Source organism: Perissodus microlepis, chromosome 13, assembly GCF_051167445.1.
Source record: "Perissodus microlepis isolate ML-2025 ecotype Zambia chromosome 13, ASM5116744v1, whole genome shotgun sequence".
In the NCBI taxonomy this organism is placed as follows: domain Eukaryota; kingdom Metazoa; phylum Chordata; class Actinopteri; order Cichliformes; family Cichlidae; genus Perissodus; species Perissodus microlepis.
Window position 1 is genome coordinate 14,875,412 of NC_140473.1, and position 22,923 is coordinate 14,898,334.

General features: G+C 42.4%; 1 protein-coding gene across 5 annotated transcripts; it reads left to right on the top strand.

The window, feature by feature from the left end:
* Positions 1–4,727: 4,727 nt before the first annotated feature.
* Positions 4,728–22,822, top strand: ldb1a (LIM domain binding 1a). Of its 5 annotated transcripts, none has more exons than XM_084947832.1 (12): positions 4,728–4,896; positions 7,645–7,745; positions 16,422–16,524; positions 16,802–16,846; positions 17,053–17,128; positions 17,918–18,020; positions 18,641–18,813; positions 18,900–19,022; positions 19,122–19,199; positions 19,328–19,451; positions 19,626–19,774; positions 20,794–22,822. In XM_084947832.1, exons 2-12 carry the CDS (start codon positions 7,718–7,720, stop codon positions 21,016–21,018), a joined length of 1,227 nt encoding a protein of 408 aa, XP_084803958.1. In that variant the 5' UTR covers positions 4,728–4,896; positions 7,645–7,717; the 3' UTR covers positions 21,019–22,822. The 5 variants fall into 5 exon arrangements, with proteins under 5 accessions (XP_084803958.1, XP_084803959.1, XP_084803960.1 ...); XM_084947833.1 differs by having other exon boundaries at positions 19,626–19,768; XM_084947834.1 differs by having other exon boundaries at positions 4,731–4,896; positions 21,687–22,822.
* The last annotated feature ends 101 nt before the right edge of the window (positions 22,823–22,923 follow it).

Genomic DNA, 22,923 nt, shown 5'->3' on the forward strand with positions numbered 1-22,923 from the left:
CTGGAGACACGTGGTGCAGCATTCCCGGCAAAATTACGCAGAGGGGGTCAGGGGTTGGGCGGCCACGTTTCTTTGTAGTTCCTGTAGTTCCAAACTAGCTCGCTACCCACGTTTTCAGCCTCATGAATGAATAGTCAATAGTCAGTTGCTGATGTAGTCCAAAGTGCTACAATGTCTCTCTTTGCTACAAGAGAGATTTGGTACTTATGCGTCAAAGACGACGACGAAATAACAATGCCAAACTGTTTTTCTTTTTTCAGGCAGGTTTTAATCGGCCTTGTTTTTGCCAGTGAAGAATATCAGGTTATTATCAGGTTATTATCTCAAAATTTCAGCTTACTTACTGTGTATCTTTACATTTTTTGAAATATTAAATTGAAATTTTGAGATACTAACCTAAAATGCTGACTTACTGATGCACTGTTGATTCTCTATGTGCAGTTTTTAATTACAGCCTAAACAATATGAGTTTTGAGACCGATACCAATGCCAATATCTAGTATAATTTAAATATCATATATTGGCCTATATTTTTTTCTTTCTGACAGAAGAAACATAAACAGATTTCCCTAAACATTTGTTATGTATGGTTATTTACAAGCCTGTACTAAGATGTGGTGGTAATGTATTTGTGAATTACTTTGGATGACCTGGTTGTTGTTTGTGCCCTCTGGTGGACACACTGTGAAACAACATTGATAATATAGTTGAAGGGCAATTTTCCTGTCTCTCCTTTACTTTTAAAATTTTGATTTATAGGCCAAAGATGGTGGTATATTGGCAGAAAACTATTATTGGCCAATATATCAGTCGTGCTCTAGAATTTATGTTCCAATGGCCATAAGAATGAAGTTAATACAGATTATCCTTCAAAATAACTGCCCAAAATGACTAACCCAATCTGGGTTGGTCATATTGAGTAGAGTAGCGGAAAACATTTCAGTTCAACCTGGCCTTTTGTTGAAATAATATCTTATTATTCTTTCATTACCTGTTTTTAATTATCTGTTTTGCTATGTTTTTTTTTAAATCAGGTTTTTAACATGGCTTACATTGCTATTAACCATGTTTTCATATTCTATTTTATTTTATTGTGACTATTCCTAGTTTTGACTTTGCTTGTCTGTCGTGTTTACACAGTATGGAGAATTAGAAATATGAGAAACACCTGACTGAGAAATGACCTGAGGAGGAAGACAGAGGCATTGACCTAACCTGCAAATTCCTAAGATCTCGATTCAACTGAGCAACGATGGGATGCGCCAGGACAAGCTTGATTAAGTGAGGCCCCATCCTTCACCCCACGTGTCCCAAACTATTTGTGTGATGTCTTTTAGCGTGCTGTTGGTAAGAATGCTTTCTCAAAGTAACCACATTAGTTTTGGACTGAACAGGTCAGCCACAATAAGGACGCCTCTCAAAAGGAAGACTTAAACATTTTACCAATGAGAGTGTGAAGATGTAGCAGTTTTATTTTATCACAGAAGAGAATGCATCTGAAATACAGACAAACAGAGTAGCAAACCACAATGGAAGACCACAGAGTGTGCACATGTGTGCTTGTGGTTGGGCTCACCTTTAATCCATTTCTACCTTTGAGACACAGGGAATTGCCTATGGCTTTTCCTTGCCAATGCAATAGGAATCCTAATGAGAAACACATCACCCCCACTTTTGTATTTGACCCAGTTTAATCTCTCCCTCTGTTTTGCCTATCTTCTTGTGCCTTTCATTTATTACTTCGCATGACAAAAGATTTCCACCATCGTCTTTTACTCACGTCACCAAAGCTCTGAGGGGAAGCACTATGTCTCTGCAGTGTGGTGTTTGGTTAGTCTGAGCGAGGTTGTCATAGTGGTAATCTTTTGTGCAAACTTGATTTTGTACATGGATTATTCTAAAGAGTGTGTTACAAAAACCATAACTCAAAATCAGAAAACAGAGTCTGACAAGAGCCCGTGACTTTACTGTAAAATCTTCACCAGTTATGTGATTTGAGTGATTGTCCCCATCACTTGACCCAATATGTTACGTGCTATGTCGATAAAACATAGATGTAAATTACCTGCCGCTTTATTAGGTTATTTAGTCAATGATGTGTCAGCAGTGCAATGCATTTAGCCACGTAGACATGACTAAGATGACCTGCTGAAGTTCAAATCGAGCATCAGAATGGGAAGTAAGGTGATTTAGATCAGGAGACTGAGGCAAGAGTTTTCAGGAGCTTACTAAAGCTGGACAATAGAAGACTGGAAAAATGTTGTCTGGTCTGATGAGTCTCAGTTTCTACTGCAGCATTTGGATGGTAGGGTCAGAATTTGGCATAAACAGCATGAAAGCATGGATCCATCCTGGTCACCTTACTACCACTTGACCATCCTTAAAAAGCTGCGGAATACCTTAGCATTGATGCTGACCATGTTCAACTGTTTATGTGTACCCAATTATCTTATGGCTACCCCCAGGAGGATAATGTGCCAAATTAAAGCTCAAATTACTTTCTTTAACATCCAACTGTGTGATGCTATCAGCAGCACCTTGTAAATCTATGCTGTGAAAAATGAGTAAAGGTGATCCAACCTGGCAAGATGTACCTAACAAAGTGGTAGATGAGTCTATTTAGGGAAAGATTGTTGTTCTTTTGCAGTGGCTGTGGTTAGCATATTTGATATTTGTGTCCATGTAAAAAAAAAAAATGTTCACATTAAAACAGCAACATAAGTGCCCTCAAGTCCTGGAAAGCTCTCCCTACTTCCTTGTTTCCACAGTCACTGAAAGTAATTATAGGCTAAAACTGTGGGAGCCAGATGGGAAAGAAGCAAGAAACTGCATTTTAGCCACTGCCAACTGAACTGTTTGAAAAAAACCCATATATATTAAGATCTTTTTATATTTGCTTGGAAACTCAACTGGAAACAATGTTCATTTTAGAAATGTTTGAGAGTCATTTAGGTTACCGTGTTGACTTCATGCCATGGGTTCTGTTTTTCAGTGTTAAACCAAACTTCAATTCACATATACTGAATCATGATTTGCTTCCCCTTGTAAGAGACCACTCAGCTAAAGGACATGCAGACAGAGATACAACCTCAAAAACCCAAAACAACAAACTCAACCTATATACTAGCAGATTAAACCATTTTAAATGCAAAGGGGGAAAATACAGACCAAATGACTAAAATTAATTAAAATAAATCCTGTCAGCCCCAGACTGTGACAGCAGATGGTTCAGTCCATAATGATTTGCCTCTACATTACAACTAGCTCCACCCTCAATCTTGTTCTGTTAAAACTAGGAGGGACTGGAGCAGGAGGCTGGACACTCACACAGGTAATTAAAAAAAAGTGCCTTCTATAAATCAAATGTGTGCGCACATCAGTTAGAATACCTTGTAGTGTGTTAAATTGTAATGAAACCAGTTACCCTAATTAACTCTGTGCTACATTCACAAGATTTTCAGAAAACTTGACCTCTTACCCTGACCAGGTATCAGTTTGAAACTCCTACACCGTCTCCTTTTTTGAGTTTCGCATCCACAAACATTGGTGTCAATGTTGTCTGCTGGCCTGCCCGGCAGGGTGACGACGATACTCCATCAGCCTTTTACAGCTGAGGGGAAAACATGGATATCAATTTGAAATTGGGTTTTGATATTCCTGAGAAAACACACCGAACAAATATGTTTGTGCATGATGTGGAGGGAATTTTCAGCCTTGGTTAAGGTATGCAGTCTCTGACAGTTCTAGTAGTAGTAGTAGTAGTTTGAAGTAGGCCTACTGCTTTTTTTTAGTGTTTGAAAAGCTTGCAGTTCATCCTCTTGCTTTTCTTGTCCACATATCTCTGGGTGATGGATATTAAAATTTAGACTGTGTTTTTTTTCTACATAAAATTCTATGCTAAATAGATGTAGGTATAGACAGAAAAAATAATGTCTGGAAAGAAGGGTTGCATATTTGTTCTTACAGTAATGTCTCTGCTTGCCACATGTTTGTCTTTCAACTTGAACGCCAGGGAATCTGTTTATTTTGCTGATTGTCATCAGCTTCACTTGTTGGCATCACTGCAAAGCTCTGGCCTCATTGCACTTGCAGTGTTTCATATTATCCATGTCTTGACACAAAAGACAACAATTTCATTACTTGATGCTGACAGTTGCCGCCCCCCCCCCCCCTGCATTTAGAGTATAATAAACCTTCTCTGGCCCCAGTTTTCCAAGTTTCCTGAGACACAACAGACCCAAACAGTCTGCTTCTCATTATCTGTCATGTCCAAATGAGTCAGTGCTGCCCACGTTTCCTCTGTGTTTTCCTTCAGCGTATCAGCGGCTGTATGCTGTACATCTGTGGGAGCTGTAGGACTTATGAGCTTGTCTGTGTGTTGGAGAGACAGGGAAAGAAAGGAACACCACTGTGCCCCAGCACACTCCCTAACTGCTACCTACCGCTGCTCTGCCGTTGCCATGGATACAGTGCCCTCTCTCTCTCCCCTCTCTCCTGTCTGTCGGTGGGTATGGAGGGATGGGGCTCGAAAGGAGAGGAGAGAAGTGGCTCTGGCTGCTGCCTCTGCGTCATATTCATACCAGTGCAGCTGAGAGCCCCCCACCACCACCACCACCACCATCACCCCCTCCCTCCTCTCATTTCCCCTCTTCCACCGCCTCCCGCCTCCTTCCTTCCTTCCCTCCCTCCCTCCTTCCTTCCTTCCTTCTCATCATCCAATTTGCACACTACTAGACCCCCCCCCCCCAACCCATTTGTGTCTCCTATCTGCATCTGCTCATCACATTCTTCCTCCCTCACTCTCTCTCTGCTGGCCCAGCTTGGTTTCCTCTGCGTGGCTGGCCTGAGCGGACTTTTTCGCGCGAGTGTGGTAAGAGGAGAAAGAGGAAGACAAAGGTAAGCACCGATATGGAGGACATTTAAGAGTATTTGTCTGTAAGTGAGAGAGTGAGAGAGACAGTGGAGAAAAGAAAAGCGGGGGGGTAGAACACCTGGAAGACAAAAGAGTGAGAGGAAGGCGATGGTGGCACCAAGAGCCCTTCAAACATTTTAATAGATATTTATGAAGAATCAAGGTGCTCTGTGGAGTGTTTTTACACTGTGTAAAGACAACACACTAGGATGAGACGCATGCCTCAGTAAGCCAAGCTGGCAGCATGTCTGTGTGCAGGCACTTTGCTGTCTGTCACATAGTGTTATGGAACTGCTGCTGCTGCGTGCTCCCACAGTGGAGAGAAGGAGGCGAACAGAGGGGGGAACTTCATTATTCTCAGAGAGCTTTTTTGTGCAATGTGTTGACAGAGCGGGAATCTCTGCATCTGCACAAGCAGGGAGAGTGAGAGGCAGAGAGGAGAGTGAGAAAGAGGATGAACAACAGTGCAGTTAGTGCTGAAGCGCTGGGCTTCAAAGCATTATCACTCCTGGAAACAGGAGCCATTTCCAAAAATCCCATTCGCACACCCTCCCTGCTCTTTCTTCCCTCACGCTCTTTATTTCTGTTTGTTTTTCTTGCATTGTTGGGGATGTCTCTGTTGTTCTCTCATATCTTGTGTTGCTCAGAGTTCACAAGTAGCAGGATGTTGTCGTGATGTCAAACCCACTGATCGCGACCATCGAGGTGCACAAAAACACTGAACTGTGACGAAACGGCAGATTGAGATGAGATGACTCCGAAAGACAAACACCGTTGAAACAAAAGACGCCAAAAAAAGTCTGTGTGTGAGAAGGGCAAATGAAAAGAGGAGGGGAGAAGACAAGTAAAGGGAAACGAGGACGCCCGCAGGGTTGTTCATTGTGTCTTGGTCCTAAGAGCAGTGTCTGACACTGTGTATGACATTTAACTGTGATGCGTCTGCCAGTGAGCTGCTGTGTTGGGAATGTGCCCGTCAGCTTTCATTTCTGTGGAGACAGTTGTTTGTCTTGTGTTGGCATATTGGTTGTGAGTGTCAGAAAATGGAAAACAGAGGTTTGTTAAACGAGGCTTCAACTCACTTGGGAGTCCTTTGTTAATGCAGGGACAACACGGATATCATAGACCAGTGGTTATGTAGCCCACTATCAACAAAACCCCCCCAGTTCTTCACATAGTCCACACATGTCATATTTTTAAACTAAATTTCAACCCAAACTAGGCAGCACTGTTTAAAAAAAGAAAATGCTGTAAAATTGCCAGCCTAACCTGTAACCTGGACTGCATGACATACACTATTCTACTGGCTTCTATTTTAGCCATTTATCTACTACTTTAGCTGTTTACTAAACTTTTTACTTGTGCCTTTTGTAGCGATCAACCACTGATCCATTACTTTTGAGCTAACTGCTATCTATTTTTTGACTCTTCTGCGCTACTTTGTGTGCACCCTAACTCATTATGCTGCATTAAAAAAAAAAAACAGTGCAAACTTTTTCCATGGTTTTCCAAATTCTGACTGGTAATGCAGAAATGGCCTCTGGGACACATGCATCTTTGTTTAAAAAAAAAAAAAAAAAAAAAAGTATTCTGCCCGATATTTACTGACGCAGTTATGACCCAGGCTCATTTCCTATCATCTTTAAACCTTTTCACCGTTTCCCGTTTAGTCTCAATAATTTGGTGATAATTCACCGCATAGACTTTCACCCATTTGACAGGATGAAGTAGATGAGCAACAAAGACATCTAAATTATGAGAGTCGGTTATGTGCTTGTGTGTTTGTGTAGTGATGTGTGAGATTATGAGATTATTGGCTCAGAGAGCAGGCAAGCTTGGGCCAAGAGAAGTTGTGGGATGAAAGGAAAAGGAAACCAGTGAAATGGAGGAGGGAGAGGAAATGAATCACAATCACATCAAGCTGCAGAAAGGTCAAAGTAATATCAACAGAGTGAGGAGATTAAACTGACAGTTCAGTAAGATTAAAAAGCAAAAAAAGAAAGAAAAAGAAGTAGGGTTTGCTGAACAGACGTTTGCAATGGAGTCAGACTGTTTACACTCGGCTCTTGGTTGTGGGCTTGTGCGCATTTGCGCACGCACGCGCCTCCCGCCTCCCATGGGTCTCCGGTGTCCCTGCGCTCCAGGTGGGCTTTGCATTTTTAATCGATACTGTCTGTAGTGATTAACACCCGCGTTTTCTCTGCAGCAGAAAAACAAAAGGAAGGAGAGGGAGACAGAAAGAGAGATGAAAATCTGTCATACATGAGGCACGGTGTGTGTGAGAGAGTGTGTTTGTGCATGCGTGTTTGTTTGGCGGTAATGACCCTCTGCCTCTGGGCTCCTACTGAGTATGTTTATCTCCCACAGCAGCACCGGGCAAAAATAGACGATGCATCACTGACACACGCGCACACACACACCTTGTGCAGTTTCTCTTTTTCCTCTCCTTTGCTCTAATTGCCTCCCTCCTGCATTCTCCATTTCACACACGCTCCCTTGCTCCAGTCCATATTACTTACTCCAGTCTCACACACTCTTTTCTTCCTATTTCACTCCTTTCTCTATTTTCCCTCCCACTTGTGTTGCAATATGCCTATTAATGATGCAGCTAGAGCACCAGTGCCAACTTCCTGCCTCTGACGGAGAGAGAGAGGAGTGTAGTTGTGGTGTACATGCCCTGCTTTGTACCACTCCCTCTAATCTCTCCACCCCTCTGTCTGTGTTGTTTTCCTCAGAGTTGGCCCATGCGAGCAGCGTGTGGACCGAGTGCAGCTGTTTCGTTTAGAGAAGAGCCCAACATGTGAGAAGATGTCTGTTGGAGGTTGTGCATGTCCCGGTGAGTGCCTACTCTCTCTTCTTTATCTCTTCCTGTCTCTGATCTCCCTCTTTCCTCCTCAGTCTCTGTGCTCAGTGGTGCTGTCAAAAAGATGACTTATGTAAAAGTGCTGCAAACCCCCCTAGGGCCAACGTCAAGCTATGTGAGTGTGAGTTTGTGTGGGCATGCAGTGTGGCGGTGAATCCATGCTTCACTCGCAGCACATGTCCTAAAACAAGGTTATAGACTGAGGCTACCACACTTTAGGATTGAGTTGTTCAGCAGAGCCTCTCAGTCACGCTAGCCTGCTGTGTGGTTGATCAATGGCTCTTTGAGTTTTACCACATACAGAGACTGAGATATCAATAAGTACTCCTTTTCTCAGCTTCATCTGGCCACTGTAGTTCTGCTTAACGGATATTAGGGCTCGTGTACATCTAGAAGAGTTGTTGGAACTCACTGCTTAGTGTCACATACATTTTAGATTTGTCCCGGAGGTCAGAACTGAATGAGGCAAAAGTACTTTAATTTACTTGCTTCAAAATGGTTTAAAGCTCCCTTGATGGATTTAAACTATTAATGAGGGTACTTAAGACTTAACCAACTTGCCTAGAGTTAAGCTACATTTGGGCTATTGCACAGCTCTTTGTCATTGTGACTTTGCATTTTGCATTCCTGCATGTCTTTCAGAAAATAAGACTTGCACTCTTAAGCTTTAAAGGTTACCTAAAGTATGGATTATAACCACAGAATTGAGTGTTATTGATATTCAGGATCTACAGTTGGCTCTTGTGCTACTCTATCAGAGCAAGAGAAATAGAATCTAGTACAGTCTGAGTCTGTCTGCACATGTCAGTCTCTGGCAAGCAAAATGTTTTGGCAGTTTTTATCAAGTACATCTTCTAATCTGTTCTCTTCATGGTGTGTTTGATCCCCCTTTTTTTGACTTTGGAGCAATTTCTCTTTAAAAGTATCCCACTGAGAGCAAGCAGGCTACAGAGATGGTTGCCTTGCACACAGTGAAAAGCCTCACAGTGCCAGGGGACGGGCTCCGTGCATCACATTGGAAAAGATATCAGATAGAAATTGAATCGTAGCATCTGCTCGGGGGATTTTGGAGAGGGCAGATTGAATTAGGGTGTCAGTATCATTTTAATGGGGCTGCTCTGATTCATGGGCAATCAGCTATCAAATGGAGTAATATTAGGGCCTCTGCTTGATGTCCTTCTCTCAGATGTTTTTGTTTCTGTACTATCTAGCTTCTTCTCTCCCTCCTGTAGCATTTCAGTGACTCTGCCTCCTTCGTTCCCCCTGTTAACAGACCGTACTGTGGAGCAGAAACTTTTAATGACATCCACATGTTTTTGAAGGATGTACGGAGAACACGGTCCACCAGAGTGATCTGCCATGTGCATGCTGTGTACCACCGCTTAAACAGTCACAGACTTACATAGGCTTACACATGCGTGCTTGGAAAAATTTGCAGTGCAGGATGCAAGTACACTCGCTCGTTTGTGCACCATCACGAGGAGCCTGCTAGGACAAGTTTAGGCTGGTAGATCTCACAAATAACCAGAGTCATGTTGATCCAAGCTGGTTTGCTGTTTCTCTTTCTCTCTCTCTCTGTCTCCCTCCCTGTGTCTGCATGCTGTAAATCATTATATTTGAAGGCTGGTTTGTTTACATTCTTGTATGTTCCTGAATGGGAGATCCTCCCCATCATTCCTGCATGAATCTACATTGTAAAAACAAGTTGTCTATAGTTCTAACATCATTTTCACATTTATTTGGTCAGAATTGCACAGATGTGTTTTGTTTTTTCACTAGGCATACTTGCTGTTTATAAGCCAGAATAAAGAACGGCATTCTCATGGCTGTCTAGCTCGGTGACAACCCTGTGACATCCTGCTGTTGTTGTGACTTTGCTGTGAATTAACCTTTTTAAGGCTTTGTTCCTTGCGTGAAGGAGATTCGTCCTAACACAGTGGAGCCAATCACATCCTTTGTTCAGGCTAAATGGTAAAAATAGATTGCCTGTGAGCTGAAGATACCCCCCCCCCCATTCTCGCATGCACCCACTCAAGCATGCGCTCCCCTTTGCTCACCACTCTCTCCGTCTCTCACCCATCCCACTCTAACCCCTCCCTCCCATTTCTGCCTTCCTCATCTCACTCTCTCGCCCCTCTTCCTTTCCCTCTTTCACCCTCTCTTCCTCTCCCTTTCAGTCACTCCTTCATCCCTTGCCTACTGCCTTTTGCAGTAAAAGTGGCGTTACCTCATGCAGAAAGTCACGTGGTTCCTGATTGAAGAAAAGTGACTTAAAGCAGAGCCAAGATGGCAGCCAAACAGCTAGGATTTTTTTTGTGATTACTGTTACACAACAACGTGACTCCTTCAGCTTTATCTCACTGCACTGAAAAGCCTGCCTCGCTTTCTATTTCTCCTTAATTCTCTTGCTTCTTCTCCTTTCCCCGCCTCTCTCTATTCTACTGAGGCTCTCAGATCTTGTTTGCTAGATCAAAATGGCTGTGTGTGCAGAGGCAGAGAGAAAGAAGGAATGCGTGGGAGACAGACAGAGATGCTGGGGGAGTCGGAGAATTTTTTTTTTTTTTTTTTGTTGGGGGGGGGGGCAGAGTGGAGATGAGCTGTAGTGATGTCACATCTGCTGCAGGCTGACAGGATGGCAAGAAAAAGCTGGCATGTGCCACCCAGCTGAAAACAGGGGGAGGATAGGGAGACATCAAAATGGGGAGGAAATTATTTTTCTATTGAAGCACACCTGTAATTGTAAAACATGTACAAGCTAGTGAAGATGACAGCAGACTGCTGTAAAAACAAAGTATAAGGAGAGCTGAAAACTATATCTTTGTGCCGCCTATGTGGACTCAACACCAGGAATGGTTTATTAATCCAACCAGATTTGTTTTTTCTCCCCCTTTTTTATTAAATGTATCATGAATTATTCAACCTGTGCAAAGTACAGTTGGTATCAAGATGGGTTAGAGTGCTGAATGGCAAGCCTTATATTTGATCAGTTTTATGCAAATCAAGACTAATATTGAAACACTGACATTATTGAAGGGATTTTTGCTGTAAGTTGTTTCTTCTCCTTCTAATTTTGGGTAAGAAAGTAAGTGATGTTGTGGATCACTTTAAGTTTACATATTTCATTACAATTAAATGCTGTGTCTTTATACCCTTTTGGGGATTTCCATGCTTAGTCTCTAAATAATATTGTAGTCTGTCTTACTTCTTAAGTTTAAACAGCTAAAATTTTATCTGGAGAACTTACCACCTCCATGAATTTCATTTCAAAACCTAAAATTTTAACTCTTTCCAAGGAATTTGTTAATTCAGTCTGGCTGCAGGTCCAAGATCTGTGTTGTTGCAAGTGTTCACGACACCGACCTTCACACAGACATGAGGTTTTTCTCTCTGTCGTTATCCTTTGCCATGTCTTGAACACACACTGTTAACTTCCTCTTGGTAAACCACAGCAGCATCCTCTGGGTGACGCCTGTGTTAGGACAGTCTCCTGCCTTGTTGCTATCACTACCAGTCAGGTGTCACAACAGTTTCCCAGACAGGCTTATACTTCCACTGCGGTGTCTAAAAAAGCAGCAAAGGGAATTGGAACATCCTCTTCTTCACCAGCTTTCTTCAGATTTCCTCAGTGCTGCTAAAAGGTCTTTTGTCACACGCTTGGTCAAAGTCGTAATGCATTTGAAGGGCCTGGAAAATGTTTTCGAGGCATAATTACATGTGGCTAGTGTGTGATGACCTACTTTGTTTATCAATATCAGTTTTTCCTAGTATGTTATTTGCCTAAGTGTGTGTGTGTGTGTGTGTGTGTGTGTGTGTGTGTTATATATAGATACACATACACATAGATAGATACACATATATATATATATGTATGTGTGTGTGTGTGTGTGTGTGTGTGTGTGTGTGTATGTGTGTATGTATATATATATGTGTGTGTATATATATATGTATGTGTGTGTGTGTGTGTGTATGTTTGTACACGAATACCTGTGCAGTTCAAAACCTCCTTTTCTGAGACCAAAATAGGACTTAGTTCCTGCGCTATGGTGCCTTTAATGTTATCACTGCCTGCCAGGTGACTATATGTGCTAAATGTGACTCTTACCGAATACAGATTAAAGAAGATTCAGTTCAGAGTAATGCATGCGGTAATGCATATTGCCATGAAATCCACACTAATGGATTTTGTGCATATGTATATTGTTGATAATAGAATTTAATATACAACTACAGCTGAGCATGTACAAATTTGTTGTTATGGCCAAAATCAAATATTACTGTAAACTCCAGGACAGTAAATTCATTCTACTTTGAAGCATGAGATACATTTTTTTCTTTTATCAGCATCTGCCAGCAGAGGGAGATGCTGTCCTTTCACACCTCTGTGCAAGTCCATCGAAACTGACTTGCACAAGGAGTTGATATACCAGCCAGCTATGGTTTTGTTCAACAAGCGATCTCAAAGTTGGGCTTGTGTTATCACTAACAGATTAGACCACAGGTGGTGCATCCTTCTCTGAAAACTGCGTACAGCAGTGCCTGCTTTTTTTTTTTTTTTTTTTTTTTTTTTTTTTTTTGCATACAGTTTTACATATCTCTGCTCTATATCTAACATAGGGTTTGTGCGCTGAGAGACGCTGGTGTGGGTCAGATGTGTTTACTGTACATCTCAAAAAGCATAGCTTCACTTCCCTAGACTGCACTCCCGGCTTGTAGAAATTCTAACTGACTGGCAGCTCAAGTGAAAGCCTCAACAAATGAGCTTAAAATGCACTTTGAGACCACAAATGGTTCTCTAGGCCTCAAATATATTGCTTGTAAACATTAGAGTGGTTATTGATTAAAAGTGAGGCTGCAGATTAGCCTACGCGAACTGAGGCTATGACGGGCACAGAGCTGTGGTTGAAAAGATTTGAGTCATCAGCCGCGTCAATCACTTTTAATAGGCCTTTACAAAGCTACAATTAAAAGCGCTATGTCGGTAGCTAGTCATAACTGATTTAATGGTATAAATAGGATGTTTGATTCACACTCCATGAAAAGAATAAAGGTTAAGGGGTTTTAAGATTGTGCAGGACTTGGATGACCACTAGTTTAAATGGGTCCAGCACTGCTAACACAGTGTTACTTTTACAGCATACTCTAAAAGGACTACTCATTCTTCATGAGTGATCATTATGACTGATTGACTGTTTCAGTGCCCTCACACAGAGCTTTCATAAATGGTCGGACACTCTGCGTGGGAGGTTGAGAAGAAATCATCTCAGACTGCAGTTTCACGGGACATAATCCTGTCACTTTGATCCACAGTTAAAGTAGGAAAAATACATATTTTATTGCAGCCATCTCTGATCATGAAATCTGAGATTCAGCTTTTACTGAGCAGTAATGAAGTCTATGTAACTTTTTAGATTAAAAATGCTTGAATGAGGTAAAAAAAAAGTGCAGACATAATGATGCATTTTTTTTTTCTTTTTGCAACACGTGGTTACTTGGTCAAGTATTAAGATATTTAATTATCTAGCACTGCAGTTAGGGAGCAATGTGGTGTGTTTTAAAAATCAGCCTGTTGACACACAATTTTAACAAAGTGAAGTGCAAGATGGTTAAATATTTGCGATATGTCACATGTAATACTTGGACAAAAAGATACACTGAAACATGTAGCTCAGTCTATTTCACTTGTGTGGCATCTTATTACAATGCTATTATAGACTATGACACTTTATGACTTGTAATAAATACAGTAGACAAAGTGCAGATGGATATTTGATTGCATCAATGAAAGAAGAAAAATGGCTACCTTACCCTCCTAAACTCTGCTGACCCAAATATTATTCATACCCACTATACTTCAGCGCAGGGCTGGCACAGAAACGGCATGGCCCACAATGCTGTCAGACTGTGGAATAAGATTAAGTGAGACGGTTGTTCCTCGCAATGGGGACCCACCTTGTACTACACTGGGGGCCACTGGTCTACTGATGGGTCCCAGTCAAGACAAATTGGGGCCCCCAATTTGTCCTGACTGGGGCCTGAGATTTTTGTCCCGGTCTGTGTGTAGGGATGGGCGGAGGAGCCTGGAGGAAGGCGGGGCCTTTGTTTGTTCGTGTCTCGGCTGGCAGGAACAAAGGGTCCGGTAGTAGTAGAACACAGTCCTCCAGACAAATGACATTTAAAACATATAAGCAGGAATTGCAAATTCACCAGAAGCGGGGAAGTAGCGGGAGTGTTTCAGTTCCCGTCGTCTGCTGTTTGGTTTAGGACCACAGGAGTACATTATCAGCGGCGGAGAATTCACCATCCAGCCGCTCCGGCTAGCAGCAAGGCTAGCTGGCTAGAAACACCGACCCGAGGTGTTGAGCAGCACCGCGTTTAGGTGGACGTTTCTCTGCAGGTAACTCAGTCGAACTGCTATACCAGGTTAGCAGCATCACAGGTTCACAATATCCGCTGAAATTGATCGTAAACAGACACGGGGGGATAGGGAGCGGAGGGCGGTGATATTTAGCAAGTGGGTTAATAGCTTAGCAATGGCATCCGTTTTCTGCAAACGGTTAATGTTAATGAACGCGGCCCTGTGGTTCAGTTTACGCCTGGCCCGTGCTGTTAAAGTGGATGCTCGCGCATTTTTACAGGTATACTGCTCATGCATGTGAATACACGGAGCAATGAGGTGACACCAGAGAGCTGTGCAAATACGTTAGGAGTCTTGCACATAGCTTTGGATGTTTTATTGGCCGATGGCCATCCTCTGGATGCAGCTCTATTGTTTGCATTAAGCAGTTTGGGCGGACTGAACTGCATCAAAGTCCAGTTAAGTTAACCTTTTGTTAGCATAGTGAAATATGCATCGTGATCTCTCACCTTGTTAAAGTTTACTCTGTTCAAGGATGCTTAAGGACTGTAGTCATTTGTCAGTACGTGACATCCTTTAACCTCAGGTGCCTCTGAGCCTGTCTTTTCGTGTTAGTAGTTGTTTACATGCATAAGGATCTAATGATCTGCAGGGTTTTGTAGATGGGTTTAGTACTGCTGACTGAACCTCATATTTGTGTGTGTATTTATGTTAGAGGTGAGAATCCTCCATGTGTCAACATTTTTTTTCCAGGGCCTTTGTTTTAAAATATCTTTGCATAATTTGATTGTAGCTTCATTGTAGCTGTTTCTGTTTTCACATTAAGGGTTGTGATTGAAGAAAGGTTGTTTTTTTTTTTTCACAATAGAGATGTGATTTGTTACACTGGACATTTTGTTTTGCACAAAGCTGTGGGATCAGCATCAAAATGAACAAAGGCTTATCATATGGGCCTGAATGCAGTCTGGGACTAATGGCTAGACTTGCTGGGGGTGGGTGTATAGGTCAGAGGTAATGTGTAGGGAACCATTGTTGGGTGGCCTTGAGCAAGATCAGCCTCATACTAATAGGGAGGAGAAGATGACCTACCATGACTCTTGAGGGTATACAGAAAGAAGGAAGAAAAGGGTGAAAGTAAATGGAGGAGGAGTTGTAGTAGTGTGTGGTGAAGGAGGACAATTAATGCTTTTCTCTCTCTGTTTGAACCTAACAATCACCATTTGAGAATTGGTGCACATGTAGATAACTCGATCAGTTCACAGAAAGTGGCAAAAATCTTACATTTACACCCCTCTATGGTTTTGGTTTGCATTAGCATGCATGGCGCTGGGAGTCGACGTTTCTCCCCCTGCTGGTTTTAATTAAGTACAGCCCCCTCTTTCCTATGCCAAGCAGACAGTGACCAACCGTTGTGCATAAATTGTAGGTCAAATTAACATTATGCAGGTGCCTGTTGGGAATACCACATTTACAGGCAGTGCAGGCATTGTTAAACAACTGGATACAAATGGGTTTTGCTGTTATTTAAATGTTGCTAATACCTGCCTATCAAAACATACTTTAAATTCCTCATGTTGGTGCCCCACTTCTGTGTCTGCTTCAAAGGGTAGGGGAATTGGAGGGTTGCTGTGACTGGCCAGTCTGACTCAGATTTCTAGGGGTTGTTTTCCTACAACCTGGGTATAAAATATCTTTTGAGACCCTAAAACTTGAAGCAGCTGTTTGTGTGGAGCCTCCTTGAGTAGATGTTTTCTCAGCACTGCCAGATTGTTTGAGCATGACTGTGTTATCTGGGCAGACAGGGGTTAACAACAGCCAGTGTAGGGGGGGGGGGATGGGTATAGAAGAGGCAGCAAGAGGGGGAGACCAGCACACAGTGTAGAGAGGCATGGTTTTAGGTTCACATAGGGCTGTATGTTGAGAGGAGGGTCGCCAGTAATGGTACAGGTGCCACAAAAATACAAAAAATATGCCAGTGGATCTGGTTTCCACTCATTTTGCAGATTATGTTTTCAGATGTCTACAGGTTAATAAATATACCCCCCCCTCCCCAAAACAATCATTTGTTTTCTTGTCCATTTAGCAGATTGGAGGTGCATTAGATGATGAGAGCAGCAGGAAATTGTTATGGCAGTGGGCTTTTATTTGAACAAGTCTGAACAAAATCATCCAACATTAGATTACTGAGATGTTGCTGCGATTTGAATGAGCTAAATCCAAAGTAATCTAAATCTCCTTTAATTCTCTGCCCCCCCCTCCCCCCTCCTCCTCCTCTGCTCCGGGGTTGTGTGCAGGCTGTTCGTCAAAGTCATTCAAGCTGTACTCTCCTAAGGAGCCCCCCAACGGCGGCAGCTTTCCCCCCTTCCACCCAGGCGCTATGCTGGACAGAGATGTGGGGTAGGTCTGAGCTGAGCTCTCAAGGGAAATTTGTGAATTCATTCAGCCAGTAAATTATGCCATTTGTTACCCTCTTGATGTCTTATCTTTTGACTTCTTGTTTTTATTATAAAATCAGTTTTCTTGATGTTTACTTAAGAATATAAGACGTCTGTTTTTACATTTATTTATTTAATTTTAATAATATGGAGAGGTTATGAAATGCAATCTGTTTGCAGAATGTTATTAAAGGCATACATGCTTGGTGGAGATTATCAATATCTTTTTTTTGTCCTAGGCCTACACCCATGTACCCCCCCTCATACATGGAGCCTGGAATGGGGTGAGCACATTGATGCTTAAATAATTAACGTCATTTGATCCTGTTTTAGGTCAGAAGTCCTTTATATAGCATATACTGTTCAAAAATTTATGCTGCATTTAGTTTGAAGCTGCTCTTGGATTATTGCTTTTGTTTGCACTACGGGTGTAAGTGCACTGAAGCAGCTCCGACTGAAGGGTGTTGAATATCCCCATTTTCTGTTTCAGGAGACCCACACCGTATGGGAACCAGACAGACTACCGGATATATGAGCTGAACAAAAGATTACAGAACTGGACAGAGGTGAGAATCGTTTTGTATTTCACACAGTGTAGTAGCAACCCAACACCAACTGTTTCACAAAAACACAGAGCCTGTCTTTTATTTCCAAGCAGGAAATGTAATAAAGTCCTCGTAGAACTACATTTTGTAGATCCTGTAAACTACTTACTGTTGCCCTATTTTTAGATTTCCCTCCCAACAGCTGTTGATGTGTAGGTAACCATGTTAGGGATTATGCGAGAAAATTAAGTCAGAACTCAGACTTGAGTTACATCCAGACTCTAATAGGATTATCTGATAAACCTGGCTAAAACATAATTGGAGTGCCAACTGTTTCTATGCCTAAACGGGCAAAAGAGTAGCCATTATGTGCTGTTACGTTGTGAGGCTGTTTGCACACTACAGGAAATGCTTGCATGCTAATCTACAGCTGGAAGAACTACTGGAATTGAGTTTTACTTTCAGGAAAGTGAATTGTTGGGTTTGGTTGCTTATCCAGGAAAACACACTTTAACATTTATCTTTAAGAAAATGCTTAAAGCTGCTGAATGACTATCATCTGAGGTGTCACAGGGTGAGATTCAGGTACACCATGGACAGGTCGCCAATCGCAGGGCTTTTTGCGTGCGTTTCATTCTGTTGTCCTGAGGAGTAGAAAGGTTATAGGAGAGGTGCGGGTATATGAATTTCCAGTTCTTGTTTTTTGCAAATGGCATCTGTTCTTCCTTTTGAACATGACCTATTTTAACATAACTCACTGCACATTTTGAGGAATCAAAAACTGAAAAATGTTTCTTCTTCTGCTCTTAGGACTGTGACAATCTCTGGTGGGATGCCTTCACCACAGAGTTTTTTGAAGATGATGCTATGCTCACGATCACTTTCTGTCTGGAAGATGGTCCAAAACGATACAGTAAGAAATATGTTTTCAAAGAAATGATAGTTGCTTGTCATTGAATATGTTTTATTTTAACACCCTACAATAATAAAGAGAAAACCCCAACAATCAGGTGACCTGCTTATGAGCAAGCACTTAGCAACAGTGGGAATGAGAGACAGGACAAAAGACACACTGTGGAAAAGAACCAGAGATTAATAATAACTAATGATTAAATGCAGAGTGGTTTATAAACACAGAGTGAAAAGAAGTGAAGAGGAAACACTTGCTGCATTATGGCAAGGCCCCAGCAGTCCAGAGCTATTGCAGCATAACTAAATAGGATTGAGGATCACCTGATCCAGCCCCAAATATAAGCTTTATCAAAAAGTAAGGTTTTAAGCCTAATCTTAAAAGTAGAGGGTGTCTGTCTCCTGAATCCAAACTGGGAGCTGGTTCCACAGGAGAGGGGCCTGAAAGCTGAAGGCTATGCCTCCCATGCTACTTTTAAATGTCCTGCTGTCTAAGAGAAGAGTGGTCTGTTGGGGTTGTACCGTATTATAAGGTTTTTTTTAAATCAGATGACGGCTTTTTTTTTTTTTTTAATGTCCTGTCAGCTTTAAGCTTTTAACTTTTTTTTAACATTTTGTCTGCAGCCATCGGCAGAACGTTGATTCCCCGGTACTTCAGAAGTATCTTTGAGGGGGGCGCCACTGAGCTCTTCTATGTTTTGAAGCATCCAAAGGAGTCGTTCCATAGTAACTTTGTGTCTCTCGATTGTGACCAGTGCACCATGGTGACCCAGAACGGCAAACCTATGTTTACACAGGTAATGCCAGTGTGGATAATAGACGCACAATTGTCTCTGAACCTTTTGTTGAGATGGTAACCCATGATCTCTGCTGTTTGATTTAGATTTGTGTTGAGGGCCGCCTGTACCTAGAGTTTATGTTTGACGACATGATGAGGATCAAGACGTGGCACTTCAGCATCAGACAACACAGAGAGGTCCTACCGAGGAGCATTTTGGCTATGCATGTAAGTTGCCGTGTAAACAAGCCCCTCTTTAATACTCAGATTCACGTACAGTGCGTGCAATTAGTCATTACTTATTTATTTTTTTCCCCTATCCTCCAGGATCCCCAGATGCTTGATCAACTGGCTAAAAATATCACCAGATGTGGGCTGTCCAACTCCACGCTCAACTACCTCCGTGTAAGCAAATTTCCTTCTTGATCTTGTTCTTTTTCTTCTTTTTTTTGGTAACATATTGGTGAATTATCTGTGTTTGGAACAATCTAACATCTATCATTCAACTTTGGCCTCTCTCGTCTTCCCTTAAGCTATGTGTGATATTGGAACCCATGCAAGAATTGATGTCTAGGCATAAAACCTATAGTTTGAGCCCCAGAGACTGCCTGAAGACCTGCCTCTTCCAAAAGTGGCAAAGAATGGTAGCGCCTCCAGGTAACGCGTTTGAAATAGCCAGTGGCATTTATGATAGTTGCCTTTTAAATTTAAGCTTTGAAGCACCCATACTAAAATCCAGCAGCTGCTGCGTGATCGTTTCTTATCTGTAAATGACCTAGAAACTAGTGATTTATAGAGATTTATGTGAAACATGTCTTTCTGTGCTTGTAGCTGAGCCTGCCAGACAAGCTCCAAACAAGCGGCGGAAAAGGAAGGTGTCCGGCGGGAGCACCGTGAGCTCTGGCGGAGGCAGCAATAACAACAGCAACAGTAAAAAGAAGAGTCCAGCCAACAGCTTTTCACTCTCCAGCCAGGTACCTGTAAGCATTACATCTACTTGACTTCTGTCTGCACCTCCAAACTTCAGCTGAGCAAGGCATGGGGGAAAAAAAGGGTGTAAGGGTTGGAAAGAAGGGCAGAGGGGTCAGAAAATTCTTTGTACGCGTATATTGGGTGGGAGCTGGGGTTGCTAGCGTGTTTAGTTGTAGTACCAGGTTTGGGTGGAGGTAGGTCAGGGAGGCATTTGGACTCGGAGTTTGGTGGGATTAGGTTTTTGTGTGTGTGTGGGTGTGTGTGTGCGTGTGTGTGTGGTTTTGTTTTTTGTAATTCTACAGAGGATGAATAGATTTAGGTTTTAGACCCCCTCATGTGATCCAGTGATGGGCAGTCCCTGGTCCTCTAGGGCCACAGGTTAAACGGTCTATCATATAGAGGAGGTACAACTGACCTCCGTCTCTGCTTAATATATTTTGGGTCTGTGGGGTAGGGTTAACCTTGCTCTGATTTCCAGTGGGATAGTTAGGCTTTCACTCTAAATCTGCTGTGTTATCCCAGTCTTAGAGTTACCACTGAGTCTATCAGAGCACGTGATTTCACACTGCACTGCTTGTTTGACTGAGCGAACGAGACCCGAGGTGGAATGAAAACCCCCGTGATGCAGCACTCAAGGATCAGGGATGCCCACTTCTGGCCAGTAGGAAAGGCTTCTCGACCCTGGTTCTCGGGACAGGGAGTCAGGGCCATATGGACTACTTAAATGTCTGAGTAGATGACCTGAACACACATTGTCCAGTTGTGATTTGGTTCAGAATAAGAGGACACTAAAATGGAAAGCTTTTAATACTTGGGTTCCCTTGATTTCCAGTATAATGATGTTCATAAAACAAATAAATGTAATGCTGGAATTGAGCCCAGTCAGATTGCACCTAAAGCAAAAACCAAAACGAAATGAACAACTACAGAGTTGAGTTCAGGGTTAGTGACCCATGCGTGCAGTCATTCCGCGCACCCCCCCTGTATTATGGGGATAATTTGTACCGGCCCTTGCTGTCCCCTTTAGGATGTGATGATGGTGGGCGAGCCCACTCTGATGGGAGGGGAGTTTGGTGACGAGGACGAGCGTCTGATCACGCGGCTGGAGAACACGCAGTACGATGGGGCGAATGGCCTGGAGGATGAGGACAGTTTCAGCAGCTCACCTGCACTGGGGGCACACTCGCCCTGGAACAACAAGGCACCCTCCAGTCAGGAGAGCAAGAATGACAACTCCCAGTCGTCCCAGTAGACGAAGGGGGTCCCAACTCGTTTTGTTTTTGTATTTTTTTTCTCCCCCCCACCCCAAAAAAAACCTTACTGGGATCCACCTGAGCCAACACGCTAGCAAGAGGGGTCAGGGAGGGCGGCTTCGAGCACTTATGTTGAGTTAATTTTTATTTGTTGTGTTCTTTCATGATAAAAGGAGAGTGGGTGGTGAAATAGATGGACCAATCGAGCTTATTGCCGTCACACAAAGGCCAGTTCAGCCACTCTACCTCCCTCACATGATCATTGGTGCTCAGCCTTGGCCCTAGTCTGCCCGGCTACAACCAGTCCTCTTAGTGGTGTGGTGAGTCTGGCGGGCTGGCAGTGTGCGTGCATGTGTGTTTACCCCCCCACCTCCCTCGTCCCGCAATCATCGCTCACCACAATGTTTGAGCCAGAGTTGGCGTGTCCGGTTGTCCGAGTGCTCGCAGCGGCGCCCATGTCAGCGGGTTCTTGTTCCAACCTCGGGTCTCTCAGGCGTGCGTTCCCGTCAGCCTCGCACGTCACTGTTTCTGTTGTGCTCATGTCACAGGGAAGGAATGCTTAGCTTTTATTTGACATATGTTTTTGCAGGCTGCAGAAAACTGTGTGCACTCTTAGTATCAAAATTCAACGTTCGGTTTTTAAAAACTCAATTATTTGTTTTTGTAGGACCTGGTTGGAACAAAAACCTGTACAGTGCCGGAGCTTGAGGACCGGAGTTGAGAACCACTACGCTAAATCTTAAACACACACAAACACTGACACACACACCCAGACACATACACACATGCAAACACGCACACATTCACACCAGTGCGCACACACTAACACAGTCACCTTACACCTTCAGCATAAAACGTTGAGGTACTGGAGAAAGGTGGTATGCAGCGTGTCTGGACCAGAGCACCAGGCGCTAACAGAAGTGTGTTTTTATTTTCTATGTTTTAGACTTGTTTTGATTTTGTTTTGTTTTTCAATTTTTTTGTAAACAAACAATTTCTAAAAATAAACAGACAAGCAAGCCAACAAAAAACACCCCAGAATATTCTTTGCACTGTTTTCCACTATTAACGGCAATCTATTTTTCTTATGAATTGACAGTGTATTTTTTTTCCTTTTCTATTATTGCTAATGTAAGAACTGTAAACATCTGAAACCTGCAGTATATTAATGTAGAAATATTGCTGTTAGATCATTCTTATTGTGATGGTAAATAACTTTCATGTAAGTCTATCCTTGATATGTCATCCATGTGTCTCAGACATCCAGCTGTCATCTGGCCCATTGGCTTCAGTGCTAAACAGGCTGGGGACAACAGGGCCAGTGCTTAACTATCTGATGCGAGTTCAGAGTAGCACACTGGTTCACATCTGTTGTCTTATCATCGCTTATCATTGCTTTGTCTTCAGATCTCTATATTGGGGTGAGGGTCCTCTATTCAAAGAATATAATGATAGAAATCAAATTTGCTACTCAAATATTTTAAAAACAACTTTTGATGGGGTTGTAAAATAAAAAATAAGACTTTTGTATTAACTTAAGCTTCCCAGAAATGTTTTTAAGTACAATTAAGAAAGCTGCAGACCAAGGAGCTACATGTAAAGATTCTTATACTGTTTAAACGGCGCTGTTTTATGTTATATAATGAATCATTTGTTGGCTTTACTCCTCATGTTTGTGTCTGTGCTTGTATATTTTTAGGTAGTAATTTCTGTAAAAGTTATTCTATGTATTCCTCCCTAGAACTATGAGATACTCAATCTAATGTAAAGAGATGAAAAACCTCTTAAGTTTTTTTTTTTTTTTTTTAAAAAAAAACGTGATTTTTAATGGTACAATCACTGACTTAAAAAACGATTTTTGCCCGCATTTTAGGAAACTGTATTTATTTTTCTATGTACTGATG